The sequence below is a fragment of the Chlorocebus sabaeus genome, chromosome 26, assembly GCF_047675955.1.
Source record: "Chlorocebus sabaeus isolate Y175 chromosome 26, mChlSab1.0.hap1, whole genome shotgun sequence".
NCBI classification, from domain to species: domain Eukaryota; kingdom Metazoa; phylum Chordata; class Mammalia; order Primates; family Cercopithecidae; genus Chlorocebus; species Chlorocebus sabaeus.
Genome location: NC_132929.1, coordinates 17,674,127 through 17,687,984, shown reverse-complemented (window position 1 = coordinate 17,687,984; position 13,858 = coordinate 17,674,127). Strand labels below are relative to the sequence as shown.

The following is a 13,858-nucleotide window of genomic DNA, read 5'->3' as shown; positions in this document are numbered from 1 at the left end:
CACAGGCTGGGCGCGGTGGCTCATGCCTGTAATCCCAGCACTTTGGGAGGCTGAGGAGGGTGGATCACGAGGTCAGGAGATCGAGACCATCCTGGCTAACACGGTGAAACACCATCTCTACTAAAAACACAAAACAGCCAGGCGTGGTGGCAGGCACCTATAGTCCCAGCTACTCGGGAGGCTGAGGCAGAAGAATGGTGTGAACCCGGAGGCGGAGGTTGAAGTGAGCCGAGATCACACCACTGCACTCTAGCCTGGGCGACGGAGCGAGACTCCATCTCAAAAAAAAAAAAAAAAAGAACATACGACTCACAGCTACCTTTTATTCAACATGTCCTGTGTGCCAGCTCCATGCTGGTCCTCATAGACATCATCTCCAAGCCCATGATAGCCCCGCGAGGTAGAGCCATTATTATCTGTTTACTGACAGAACACCAATGCCCGAGATGCAGTGACTCTCCCAACATCACAGCACTGGGGAGAGGTGCCACTGCACCTGATCCCTGCTCTGCTCACCTGTGTGGCAACTTCCTGAGAACCCTCACCCAGACCTGCCTGGCACCTTGAGTCCTCATGACCACATTCCAAGATCCTCCAAAGTTGATCTCAAGCCATGCTGGACCCTGGGCCAGCAGCCAGCATGCACACTCCAGGCTCTCGAGAATTGACCCGGCCAGGGAGGGGCTGGCCCCTTCCCCCGAGGCGTGCCTGGCCGTGTTCACCAGTGCTCCATCAGTCAAGGCCTGAAGCCTTGGTGAGGGAGTCGAGCAGCTGGAAGTAACTATACTTGAGGTCGTATTCCATGTCATACCAGAAATTCACTGTGGGAAGAATGGGGATCTGAGTATGAAGGTCGCTCTTCTGACCTGGAGCCTCCCAAGCCTCCCCCTAGAGGCCCTGCTGGACCTTGGCGGGGCCTGTCCCCGGGCAGCCTGGGCAACTCCTTACCTGCAATGCAGCCCTGGGACTGCTGGACGTGGTGGAACCACAGAGCCGGCAGATAGAGCATCTCACCGGCCCGCACTGTGCAGCGAAGGGCCTGGGCCTGACTGTAACTGGGGTACCGGGCTAGGTCTGGCGCCAAGGGGTCCAGTGGGATCCAGGGCACCTGGGAACACATCAGATGCCAGGGAGCCGCCCCCCAGACCCCCCAGGACTTCAGGCTGTGTCCCTTCCAAAGGTCAACACCACTGACCCTGCTCAGCTCAGCAATGAAAGGCCTCAGACTTAGGGATTTTTCAGAGCAAGGTGCCACCTCCCCAGATCTTTTGTGCCCGCTCTTCAGGGCCAGGCTTCTGCCCTTCTCCCTCCCTAGAGCCCAAGAACAGGACAGACACCTTCTCCATGGCCTCTTCATCCACCACCTTAAAGGTGCCCTCTTCGGTTAGCTGGTAGGTTGCCGGTGTGTACAGCTCTGGAGCCCAAGGGAGAAGGGTGTGGGGGAACTGCAAATGGCCTGGAACTTGCCAGACCCTCCTCCACCCCAGCCAGCCCTGGGCAGGGGCAAGGGGATCAGGGGCCCTGGTGCAGTGGGGATGCCACAGCCACACCTCAGGCCTGGGAACTGGCCTCCCAGGCTCTTGCTGCCTCCCTCCCCCTTGGGCCAGCTGTTCCCCAGCCCCTGCAGGTCACATCCCCTACCATAGGGGATGAAGGGCCGGTCGCTGGGCGGATGTAACAGGAAATGCTTCTCTCCTGAGACCACGCAGTAGAGGTTCTCATAGGGGTCCTTGTGCACTGCCAACATAAAGAAGACCCGGGGGCAGGGTATGGAGTGCAGGGGCACAGGAGGCGTCAAACCATCATGCTGAGAGCCCTGCACCCCAAGACGGCCTATGACAAAAGAGAAGCACACAGAGTCAGTGGGCTGGAGATGCCAGGGGCTCCGATGGGCATTCTGGAACTCCGCCTACCAGGGTCTTGATGCTCGCCAGGCCCTGGACTCCTCTCCACCAAGAGGGGAAGTTCTCCTACACTTACCCCCTGACCCGACTGGCCTTTAGGGAGCGTTCTTTGGGTCTAGAAGAAACAATGCACCCACCCCCAATGCCATGGGTCCCTTCCCCCACCTCAGCTGTCAAGGGAAGCCCTCTGTGGTGCCCGAGTCCTAAAGTCAAAGGAAATCTTAGAGAACAGTCAGTCCAACCTCCAACCAGGGTCTTCCCTCCCTCTGCCCCCACCTGCTCCTTCCCCACTTTTGTATTCCCGACACCTACAAGAAGTCACCGCAGCCGCCTCCCCTAGCCAGAAGTTCACAGCATCGGGCATCTTTCCTGCAGGGCAGATGGCAGAGAGCAAGTTAGGAAGGCCAGGCTGGGGATAGCTGCCATCCAGTGATGCCGGAGCCAAAACCTGGGTGAGCACAGAAGAATCCCAAGAAAGGGGTCAGGGAGAAGAGGGAGAGGTTGGGAAAGCTTGGGGAAGGGGCCCGCCCTCTCCTGGGGCAGAAGGAAGGACAACAATCTTCAGTAGTTTGTCTATGATTAAGTCGAGGCCTGGGAATGTATTTAGTGAGCTGCACCAGATGCTGACAGGACCAAGCCTGTAGGTCAGGTCATCACCTAAGGGCAAGCAGGCTGACCCCCTCCTTCCCGTATCTTCCGTGCCCAGGGCCGGGACCACCCCACCTCCACTTACCCAGGGCTTCTGAGGCCCAGGGCACATGGGATTCCAGGTCAGGCAGCAACTGGGGCAGCTCGGTGGGCAGGTTGGAGCACTGCTTCTGCACGTAGAGGACCCCGGGGTGCTGGGCCCGGCCCTCCAGCACATCCAGCACCAAGCTCAGGGGCACGCGGCGTTCAGCTGGCATCACGAAGCGGTCCCCTCTCACGGCATCCGCGTAACCGTCTGGGGTCACGGCCACGCTCACCTCCGTAGACCCCACTGTGGCTCTAAAGGAATGGATGCTCAGCGCATGCCTAGATGCCAGTAATCACTGCTCACACCCGACCCCAGGGCAGCTCCCACCTGAAATAGGGGAGGGACCACTTCTGGAGGGCCGGCCAGTGCTGCAGAGCGTTGCGGATGATGCACGGCCTGCTGGGGCAGACCCAGTCCCGGTAGAAGTGGAGCGGAGTTGGGGGCTTGTCCAGGTAGGGCACAGCAAGAGGCACGCTGAGCTCTGAGAGAAAGAGGAAGATAGGGGATGGAGGGGCTGAAGTCAGTAGCACCCAGTCCCAGCCCAAGAGATGCCCTCCCTGGAAAGGCCAGGCTGTGTCACTGGGAAATGCTCATTGGTGACCACAGGACCCTGGACAACCAGTAATAGAAGGATGAGGAGAGAAAATGAAAGCAGAAAGCATCACACACACACACCAGCATGGGCCCCGACTGTGCACAGGGCCAGGGGCTGCTACACAACCCATAATCCAAATCGCCCGTGGGGCTGTGTCTGCACAGTGAACCCTCTGCCTTCCCACCTTGGAGGGCCAGCCTCCCAGCATCTACCAGGAAAGGCACCATGGAGTGGTGTTGGGAACTCCAGAATGAGTAAGGCTGAGGCCCCATGGCCACGGGCTATTCTGGGTGGGGTGTGGCTCTGGGAAGCCCCCTTCAACAGTGATATTTACTGAGCACTTGGCTTGGCTAATCTGGGGCTATCAGGGATCACACAATCATCTTGGGAAATTTACAACCTTCTTACCCAGGGAGACAAACTAACAGATGACACCAATGGAGGAAAAGGAAGGGCTGGGCTGTGGTTTGGGTCCTGCTGAACAGCATCGCCATGTCGACACCCAGGGTCACCACGTGCACTTCTGCAGGCTGTGCGGTATGCGCCTGTGCAGGGGTCTACAGTGGCCCTGTGTCACCTCTAATCAAAATCTCTTTTTGACTCAGCTTTCTTTCTCCTTCACTCCCATCATCCTACTGGTTGGTTCTAAGTCCTGTTGATTCTGTCTCCTGTGTCTCTCAAACCCACCGTCTCCTCTCCTCCACTGGTATCCACATTCCAGCTACCTCCTTTGGGTCCTCACTCAAATATCACATTGATAAGGCTTCCTTCTCTGACTATACTTTCTAAATTTATAATCTGTCCCCCTCCCCACCGCCAAAAATCTTTATACCCCTTTCCCTATTTTTTCTCCTTCGTATTCATCGCCATCTAACATGCTATATATTTTAGGGCTGGACATGGTGGCTCACGTCTGTAATCCCAGCACTTTGGGATGCAGAGGCAGGAAGATTGCTGAGGCTGGGAGTTCAAGACCAGCCTTGGCAAGGTAGCGAGACCCCATCTCTACAAAAAAACTAAAAATTATCTGGACATGGTGGCATGCACCTATACTCCTAGCTACACTACAAGCTGAAGCAGGAGGATCACTTGAGTCCAAGAGTTGGAGGCTGCAATGAGCGATCATCATACCACAGCACTCCAGCCTGGGTGACAGAGCAAGACCTTATCTCAAAAGAGTGTGTGTGTGTGTGTGTGTGTGTGTGTGTGTGTATATATATATTTCATGTACATAAACTGTTTATCGTTCTGTCACCCTTGCTAGAATGTAAACTCCACAAGGGCAGAGACACTCATCTTGTTCGCTGATGCACCCCCTGGGACCTAGAACAGTACCTAACACACAGCATGTAATCAGCAAATATTTGCCTAATGTTGAATAGAAGTCTCCAGCATCCTGGCTGGATGGTTGTGGCAGTGAACTAGCTGGTTTCTCTGGCTTAATTCCACTCCCTCTCAAAGCATTCATCATCATAGCCTCAGTCATCTCCTGAAGATACAATCTCATCTTGCCATACCCCTAGTAACAAATGCCTCGATGGCTTACCACTGCTCCTTAGAGAATGCCGCCTGCCTTGGCACGCACGACCAAGAACAACCTACTCTTCCAGTCTGATTTCCTGTCTTGTGCCTGCCCTTGCCACACACCCTCTATTCAGGTGGTACCTGACTTTGTCCCAGCTGCTCACTCAGACTGGAATGTCTTTTTGCTGGTTTTTATAAAGTGTACAGGGCTTTGCTTTGCTACATTCATGCTCTAGGTCGAGCCAGAAGGCCTTGGTGTCCATTTGGTGGTTACTACATCCTGCTCCAAATGGTCCCAGCACTGATGTTCACCTCTGAGGTTATGCTGCATCTCTCACAGCCACACCATGTTAGTCACCTTTACTTTCTGATCAGTTGGAAAATGAATGTTCTTAGATCAAAAATTGTAACTGAGTGAGAAGACCCCCATGGGCCCAGGAATACTGGAAAGGAAAGAGCTGGCATGCCTGCTTGCTTCCCTGGCTAGAGGCAAGATGGCACCCGTCCACTAGATATGAGATCCAGGAGATAGGAAAGCGGCAAAGGCCTTCCCAGTCATGCCAGCCCATCCAAGCAGTCACCTTGGGAGACGGTGGTCTGAGGCTCAGTACATCTCCCTGTTGTACTCGCTGAGATTCTTTTGAGACAGCGTCTTGCTCTGTTGCCCAGGCTGAAGTGCAGTGATGCAATAATGGCTCACCACAGCCTCAAACTGTCACGGGATCTTTGGGGTGTTGCTTTGCCAGCTGGAAACCTCTGTGGCCAGTGATGCCTTTGCCCGTTTTGCTCAGGCCCATTGGGCCCACTCATCTCTGCAGCCTGTGCTCGGCTCATGCTACCAACCTGTATCCCATACCTGCCAAGGGCGAGTGGGGTGGCGAGGTGTGTGTGAGCCAATGAGTGTGGGGTCTGGCCACTGTGCACAGCCAGGCATGTGGGCTGCGGTGGGGCAGGCAGCTCCAGGTGCCAACATGGGCGCTGGTTTCCTGCAAGGCTGCAGTTAGACCAAGTATACCATAAGTAGCTTCCACAGCTGACACTAGGAAACATGGTGGTGCTTGGAAGCTTGGAGATACCAGGAACCGGAGAGCCCTAAAGAGGATGTCAAAACCCCAGCTTGGGGAGCTCCTGGGTCTGGGCTCCCCAAAGGGCTGCAGCTCTTCTTTCCTTCTTGTCACCCACCATGTGGTGAGCAAGACGCATGGTTCAGCCCTCTTCATGTTACAGCTCTTTTAGCCCCCGCCATTCAGCAGGTCCCCAGTTCTTGTCCTGTATCCAGGAAGAATGAAGTACACACAGACAAGTAGAGGGTAAACAAGACAAAGAGGAGCTTTACTGAGCCATAGAACAGCTCAGAGGAGACCCACAGTGGGCAGCTCCTCTCCGCAGCCAGGGTATCCCCATGAGTGTTCAGCTCTCAGCAGAGAGGATGGCTCCTCTGCAGGGCTTCGCTTTGCTACATTCGTGCTCCGGGTCGAGCCAGAAGGCCTTGGTCTCCATTTGGTGGTTACCACATCCTGCTCCAAATGGTCCCGGCACTGATGTTCACCTCTGAGCTTATGCTGCATCTCTCGTGGCCACACCATGCCAGTCACCTTTACTTTGCAATCAGTTGGAAAGTGAATGTTCTTAGATCAAAAATTGTAACTGAGTGAGACCCCACTGGGCCCAGGAGTACTGGAAAAGAAAGAGCTGGCTTGCCTGCTTGCTTCCCTGGCTAGAGTGGCTCCTGTCTGTGGGCAGGTTGCCGAGTCTCTCCAGCTCTCAGCAGAAAGGGCAGCTCCTTCCTGCAGCTGGTCGTCCCATTGTGTCTTCTGGTCTGGCTGAGTCAGGGGCTTTTTATGGCCCTCAGAGGGGAGGAAGTACATGCCTATTGGTCCATGGGCAGCCATGGGTGGGCCAGAAAAAGCACCAAAAGTTCCCATTCCAGTCCATGGGACTGGCAGCCCAGCCCCCAGGCTTCAAGCCTTCCCTGGCTTGAAGGTCAGGCTTCACCCGGGACCCATCTGCCTCTTGCCACCATTCATGGCACCCAGGCTGTTTGTGCCAAGGGGTGCCTGCAGGCCAGCACTGAGCTGCCCTCAGCCCCTCTTGGCTTCCCTCCCATGCTCGTTGGCACCCAAAGGCCGGAGGGGGCCAAGGTGGCAGGGGGCTGGTGTGTCAGTACTGCCCAGAGCATTCATACACCCAGCCAAGCCGCAGCAGCACCCAGGTTCGGCCTCAACTTTGCTCCATGATCAGATCAGGTGCTGACAGTGGGGAAAGCCAGACAGCAGGATCAGGCACTTCCAAGCCTGCGGCAGCAGGAAGGGGCGTTCCTGGACCCCCAAGAGTGCAGAGATGCCAGGCCCCACAGCTGCAGCTGCAGCCAGGAGGGTGGGGCTCCTGCCTGCTCCTGGCTCCCAAGAGCACAGGGGTACCTGAGTTGCAGCCCTGGCTTGGGTGGTTGCAATTGTGCCTAGGGAGCTCCCACTCCACCACTTGGAAGGGGTGGGGCTCCCACTTGTCTCCAGTTCCTGCCAGCTCTGTGGAGCATGCGGCCCAGCGGCACCTCCTCTTTGCATTTTCCCCACAGTGGCAGCGGGCAGGGTGCAGATGGCACGGAAGCCCCGACCACCCCGCACAAATAAGCCTGATGGTCCTGGGGCTGGCCCTACAAGTCCCGACTGCACCTTTGGCAGGGTGCTCGTGGGTTTCTGGGATAAGGCGGGGAGCGAGGTTGAGGCTGCAGCAGAGGGTCTGGGCTTAAAAGCAGGTCCTGCCCAGCTGTGTGAAGGTGGGGGTGGTGCAGTCGGCTGCCTCAGGGATGCAGGGAACAGGGGACTCACTACTACCACTGCCGCTCCCAGAGCCGCTTCTGCTGCCCGACTCATGGCTCCCCACTGCAGCCAGCATGATGACAGCATCCACTTGACTGCCGCCACTGTCATCAAAACTACCAGACTCAAGCAATCCTCTTGCCTCAGCCTCCTGAACAGGTGGGACTACAGGCACATGCCACCACCCATGATGGTGTCTCACTATGTTGCCCAGGCTGGTCTTGAACTCCTGGCCTCAACAGATCCTCTCACTAAGGAAGGAGACCACTACTATTCTGCTGCCTTCCTACCCCCACCTTGCCTAGTTCACAAGACAGGAGGAAAGAGAGAAAGAAACAAAAGTAAGATAAATAGCCAGACAACCTTGGCACCACCACCCGGCCCTAGGAGTTAAACAAAGTAATAATAATATCAACCCCGGCCTAAACTACTTATCTGTAAATTCCAGACACTGTATGAAAAAAGCATTGTAAAACTTTCTGTTCTGTTAGCTGATGCATGTCGGCCCCAGTCACGTTTCCCACTCTTGCTCAGTTTATCACAACCCTTTCACGTGGACCCCTTAAAGTTGTAAGCCTTTAAAAAGGCCAAGTATTTCTTTTTAGAGGAGCTCAATTCTTAAGACACAAGTCTGCTGATGCTCCCGGCCGAATAAAAAACCTCTTCTTTCTTTAATCCGGTGTCTGAGGAGTTTTGTCTGCGGCTCGTCCTGCTACATCACCTTGGCCTCCTGAAGTGCTAAGATTACAGGCGTGAGTACTGCACACAGCCTGGGATTCTGGAAATACGTGGAAACTGTCATTTTTTCACCCTTTGGACTTCTGCAGTTAAGGATTTGTTTTACTTGCTCACCACTTTTAGAGAATGGCTGCTTTTCTCTCCTGGGGCTTCAAAGTGAGAAAATTTCAAAAGGGATCCAAACAATTCCTTTGACCCCATAACTCTGCTAAGAATTTAACTAACAAGGCTGGGAGCAGCGGCTTATGCGTTCCACAGCATTCCGAAACTTTGGAATTCCGAGGTGGAAGGATTGCTTGAGCCTAGGAATTTGAGACCACCTGGTCTCTACTAAAACTCAAAAAAATTAGCCAGGCATGGTGGTGGCATGCCTATAGTCTCAGCTACTCCCAGGCGCTGAAGCAGGAGGATCTCTTGAACCTGGGAGGTCGAGGTGCAGCGAGCTATGATTGTGCCACTGCACTCCAGCTTGGCTGACAGAGTAAGACCCTGTCTCAAAAAAATATATATATAAAGAATTTAACCAATAAAAATACTCACACATGTGCACAAAGACCCTGCTCCTGCAGACTGGCTTCTTCACTGTTTCCTGAACACATCGGGCACACTCCCACCGAGGGCTTTGCCTGCACTTACCTTCTAACCTACTTCTACTCTACAACTTACTCATTCAGTACACCTGTGATTAACTGTCCACCTTCTCACTTAGAATGTAACAGGGCACAGAATGTAAAGGAGAGAGATTTGTTTTGTTCAGTGATGTATCTCAAACACAGTGAACAGAACCTGGCACACAGAGATGCTGAATAAGTATTTGTTAAATCAATACTCAAAGCATTCGTTACAGCATTATTGAAAACAACAGATTGGACATGACCTAAATGAGTAAGTGAAAAAGACTGAGGTAGAGGAATGTGAAATGATCTCCAAGATACACGGTGCAGAAGAGTATGTTTCGCAGGCTACTATTTGTACAAAAAAAGTGTAAAAAGTCGTGTGTGCACGGATATAAACAATCTTTCTGGAAGAATGCAAACTGGGGCTGGGAGGGAACCTTGCTTCATTTACATTGCATACCATTATATATTACATACCCATTACATACACATGTGCCTGTGTTGCTGTTCAGTGGTAAGAAATCATTTAAAAATAGAAAAAAGAAGGAGGGAAGAGAGGAAGAAAGAAAAGGAATAAAAACTCAGCAGGGGAAGAGCCAGGGACCATTTGGTCACCCTGCAGTCCTCCCAAAGTGGGAGAGGGGAGTTGGGGCCGGAGGTGGGGCACGTGGGGGAGAAATCCGACCACCACCTGTGTGCCTTTGATGCGCTTTCAACAAGGGTAACAGCAAACTCCTCAAGACTGTGGGAAACACAGGGCTTCGCCACGACCACGGTCAAGACGGCACCGGGCCTTGGGAATGACATGAACAGAGTCACCCAGGAAGCCGCGGGAGTGCGCGAACACTCGGGGAGGGAAGCGGGTTGTGACAGAAGAGCAACCTGAGCGGGGCCTTAGGCCAGTCGCACACGCGAGGTTCCGAGCCCCCGGTGTCAGCGGCATCCCAGGGCCCCTCCCATGTTCGGAGATCGCCGCAGCCTCTGGCAGAGCCCACTCACCCCTTGCAGCGGCCGGGAATTCTCGTAACTCCCTCCTGACGGCGTCCAAAGCCGCCTCCGCCATGGCTGCGTCTGCGCTGGCCGAGACCCCGCCTCAACCCGACGTCCCGCCGCAGGCCACACCCCCCAGACCCTCGCCCCGCCCTTCCCGCGGCCCCCGGCGCAGGCCACACCCCCAGCACCCCGCCCCGTCCTGCCCTGGGAGCGTACCCGGTTCCGCCACCGAAGCGGCGCCCGCTTCCGCCTGCCCCACCCACTGGCCGGCATCCCAGCATTAACAAACAATTGTGTTTATTGACAAGTTCATACATCAGTACAAACGGGCACGTTAAAAACAGCCCCCCGCCCCGTGCAGCCGAAGAGGAGGCGGGAAGCGCCGCGACCTGCACAAAGTAGAAAAGTTATAAATAAGGGGCTTTCAAAACTGGGCGGGGGAGAATCGAGTTGGACGGCGGTTGCCGGTGGCCTCAGACATGCAGAAGGGGACGGGGCGCCGGCCGGGCCACGACGCCCCTCACCCACATGGGGCAGAGGGCAAGAAAAGGGCGGCCACGTTCTCACAAACGTCAGGCGGAGGGAAGCTCCCTCCTCGTGAAGGACCTGGCCCAGAGGGCGAACCTGAGTCCCACCTGCGGTGGACACGGCTGGTGTGGGAGGTCGGGGCACAGCGGGAGTTCCGGGGCCATGCGGGTGGCGGTGCTAGAGGAGTGGGGAATGGCCAGGTTTGGAGCAGCTCAAGCGCACTCAGGCTGATGTCCCAGAGCTGGGCACCCTTCGGAACCCATTTCTTTTTTTTTTTTTGAGATGGCGTCTCTCTTTGTAACCCAGGCTAGAGTGCAATGGCGCGATCTCGGCTCACTGCAACCTCCACCTCCAAGGTTCAAGTGATTCTCCTGCCTCAGCCACCCAAGTAGCTGGGACTACAGGCGCTCGCCACCAGGCCCAGCTAAGTTTTGCATTTTTAGTAGAGACAGGGTTTCACCATGTTGGCCAGGCTGTCTCTATCACCTGACGTCGTGATCTGCCGGCCTTGGCCTCTGAAAGTGCTGGGATTACAGGCGTGGGCCATCACACCTGGTCCGGAACCCAATTCTTTATAAGCTTATGCCTACCGCACAGCAGCGTGGGTGAAGGGGCTCTCGTGGCCTGAGGCTGTGGTAAAGCTGCTCTCACTTACCTGGAGCAGAGGGGAGCAGCAAGGCCCACAGACACCTTTCCTCAACTCTTTAACTGCCTCACAACTTGGTCCCGCTCTACTTCCTACGCTCCCCTATCTCCTTCCCCTCACGCCTAATTACTGCCCTTTCACATTGTAACCTATCCCCTCACCTCTGCCACTTATCTGTCCCATCTGCCACTTTTCTAGTGTCTCCTTTGGTCCTGGCACCTCCCTCCTCTCACAGCATCCAGCACACCCGTGGGTGCCCAGCACTGCCTTTGAGGAGGCTCCTTCTACCTAAACCAGGTGTCCTGTGGGCCATCTCCTATCAGCTAGGCTGTGGACACGAAGAATCCAGAATCTGGGTTCACTGAGTGTGCTGCGCCCCTTTTCTGCTCCCTGATATGTGTTCCACATAAGCCAGGGTGGTGAAGCTGAGGCAGGATGTGAGCAAGCCAGGCACACAGCAGCCAGCCGGATACTCTAGCAACCAACACCTGCGTGCTGTGCAGGTAGTGGTGTGTGTGTGTGTACGTGTGTGCACATGCATGCGTGTGATCTCATCTGTGGCCGAGGTCCTCAGGAGGTGGGCCAGCGCCCTGTAAACGAAGGACGTTCCAACACAGGCTTCTGACTGAGCATCACTCAGGATGCAGGGAGCAGGTGGCCTCTGGGCTCCAGCAGCCGGCTGGGGTCCAAGGCCGGAGAACAGGGAAGAACAAGGGGCTGAGGAAAGGAGGCCAGAGCTTCATGTTTGCCCAGGTGAGGGCTTACTGTCCCGCAGCAACATCCCACAGCTGGCTCAAGTTCTGGCCAGGAGAGAAAGGTGTCACAGGGAAAGACAATGCTGGGTCCCTCTTGGAGGGAGAACAGGAGTGGAATGTGGGGGCTCAGGTCCTAATACCAATTCAAGTCTCCTGATGGGTGGGGACACCCTGGAGGGCCTGACGGCTCTGCCTTTCTGAGCTGCCAGGTATTGGGGAAAACCACCCTGCTCTGGCAGCCAGGGGAGTGCAGCTGGTGTGAGAGGGGAAGTGGAGGTAGAAGTGAAGGCCCACAGTTGGCTGAAGGGCCCTGAACACCACATCACCTCACCTCGACCCCAGAGTACCCTGTGTATGCTCCACCCCAGGGAGCTGATCCCTGCAGAAATTTCAAATGGCTTCTAAGAGAGGGCCAGCCCTTCCCAGATTCCTAGATGGGGCAAGCTGCCCTCCTACCTCTCACAGCACCAAGATGACAAAGACCCAAGACCTGTCCCTGCCACTGGAGGGGCTGTGGAGGCAGGAGTTCCAAGGAAGTGAGGCAACAGTCAGGGAAATAAATTAATAAATACAGGCGCCCTATGAGGAGCGGCTGGGAAGGCTGCTTTGCCTCTGAACACTGCTCCCTGCTTTCCAATCCAAGCAGCCCCGTGGGTTTTGGTGAGTGGCAGAGGGGCTGCAGTTTGGAATCACTGGGGCATTCATTCACTTGGGACAGGCTTCCGGAACTCAGAGTTTGCGTTCCATGCGCCGTTCCACGGCTCGAAGCAACAGTTCTGAGTATTGCTCCAGCAGGGCCTGTGTCTGCTCGGCTCCCACAGCCCCAGGGCTGCCGCCTGGGCTGGATGGCACTGCCCCAGCCAAGGCTTCCAGCTCCTGTCGCACTGAAGAGAAGGTGTCTCTGAGGAGCTGGGCGATCCGACTGTGCTCTGCTGAGGGCATCTTGCAGCCAGCCACCTGAAACAGGACCCCCAGAAGTGAGGTGGGGGAGCCTGTCAGCAGACATATAAAAGGGAGAGGCCCCACCTGGGTCCAGCCTGCCTCAGAAGAAGGGACTAGCTGGGAACCCTACCTGCCAAGATCAGCGTGTATGGCCAGGGGACATGGGACGCAGCAGACTCTGGGGGTGACCCCCAAAGTGGATCCCATCGGATTGCAGAACTGTCTACATCTTATAAACAACTCCTTATGACAACTCTGGCAGAATCTGCTTTCTCTTTCAAAGTTTGGGCCTTCTTGGACTGTCCCCTATGTCTAAGGGGGCCAAATCGTGGATATGAAAAAGGATGCCATTAATAATTACACTGGGACGACATAAACTAGGATTGTCCTGAGCCAACTAGGAGATATGGTCTCTCCAGGCCTCACCTCCTGAGGGAAGTCTCCAGCTCTTAACCAGAAATGACCGCAGGTGCCTGGTTCAAGAGGCTAGCCTGGCCTCTAATCCCCTCACCTATGCTGCCCAAGATGCTCTTGAGTGTTCCACCCTGTTAGCATAACAGCCTTAGTATGCCGTTCTGGACATGGCTATCCGAAACACCCAACACTACTAATGTGCTCACCCTCCTGCCGGGGGGCACCTAACACCCACCGAGTGGTAGAGCCGCACGGCCTGGCGCACGCTACCGCGGAGCTCTGCCACCAGCTGCTCACACTGCTCCAGGCTCACTGCTGGCTCTGAAAGAGACGGATATGGCTCAGTGAGACCCAACATGCAGCCCTTTCAGGCCTCCGCACCCAAGACACTCAGAGCAGGAGAGACCTAGCCCTCAGCATTGCACCCCCAACTTGCCCTCAGTCCCTTCCTCTTGCCTTCTCTTCCAATGGCCTCCCCATCACCACACAAACAAGGTCCAGAGGAGAGGGCCAGCCCCAAGTTCAGAAGCCATTGAATGGGCAAGTGGGTCACAAGGAAATCATGAAGGTTAGCAGGAGGGTCTCACCATCAGGGGTGTGACTTATGGACCTGAGACAGGAGCAGACAGGCCGAGAAACACCAGAAG

General features: G+C 55.4%; 2 protein-coding genes across 6 annotated transcripts in view; both read right to left on the bottom strand.

Moving 5' to 3' along the window:
* Positions 1-309: 309 nt before the first annotated feature.
* Positions 310-10,057, bottom strand: JMJD7 (jumonji domain containing 7). Of its 2 annotated transcripts, none has more exons than XM_008016934.3 (8): positions 9,933-10,057; positions 2,968-3,121; positions 2,638-2,891; positions 2,217-2,273; positions 1,642-1,737; positions 1,338-1,414; positions 949-1,108; positions 310-821 (listed from the first exon to the last, which is right to left on the bottom strand). In XM_008016934.3, the coding sequence occupies exons 1-8, from the start codon at positions 9,994-9,996 to the stop codon at positions 733-735; spliced, it is 951 nt and encodes a 316-aa protein (XP_008015125.1). In that variant the 5' UTR covers positions 9,997-10,057; the 3' UTR covers positions 310-732. The 2 variants fall into 2 exon arrangements, with proteins under 2 accessions (XP_008015125.1, XP_008015123.1); XM_008016932.3 differs by having other exon boundaries at positions 1,642-1,833; positions 9,933-10,036.
* A 149-nt stretch (positions 10,058-10,206) lies between these two features.
* MAPKBP1 (mitogen-activated protein kinase binding protein 1) overlaps positions 10,207-13,858 on the bottom strand; it is a 54,076-nt gene continuing 50,424 nt past the window's right edge. For all 4 annotated transcript variants that reach the window (XM_008016941.3, XM_073012072.1, XM_073012073.1 and 1 more), the window contains 2 exons: positions 13,447-13,532; positions 10,207-12,812 (listed from right to left, as the gene is read on the bottom strand). In XM_008016941.3, the coding sequence (XP_008015132.2) occupies positions 12,585-12,812; positions 13,447-13,532 (314 nt within the window). In that variant the 3' untranslated portion in view covers positions 10,207-12,584. The remainder of the gene's footprint in view (positions 12,813-13,446; positions 13,533-13,858) is intronic.

Bases quoted from the DNA above. Each gene is read 5' to 3' on its own strand.
- JMJD7 (XM_008016932.3), bottom strand. From the start codon at position 9,996: ATGGCGGAGGCGGCTTTGGACGCCGTCAGGAGGGAGTTACGAGAATTC. The intron at 2,892-2,967 runs GTGGGAGCTGCC...CCATTCCTTTAG, and splicing joins TGGTCCCTCCCCTATTTCAG to AGCCACAGTGGGGTCTACGG. The intron at 1,834-2,216 runs GTAGGTGTCGGG...CTTTTGTCATAG, and splicing joins GGCGGCTGCGGTGACTTCTT to GCCGTCTTGGGGTGCAGGGC.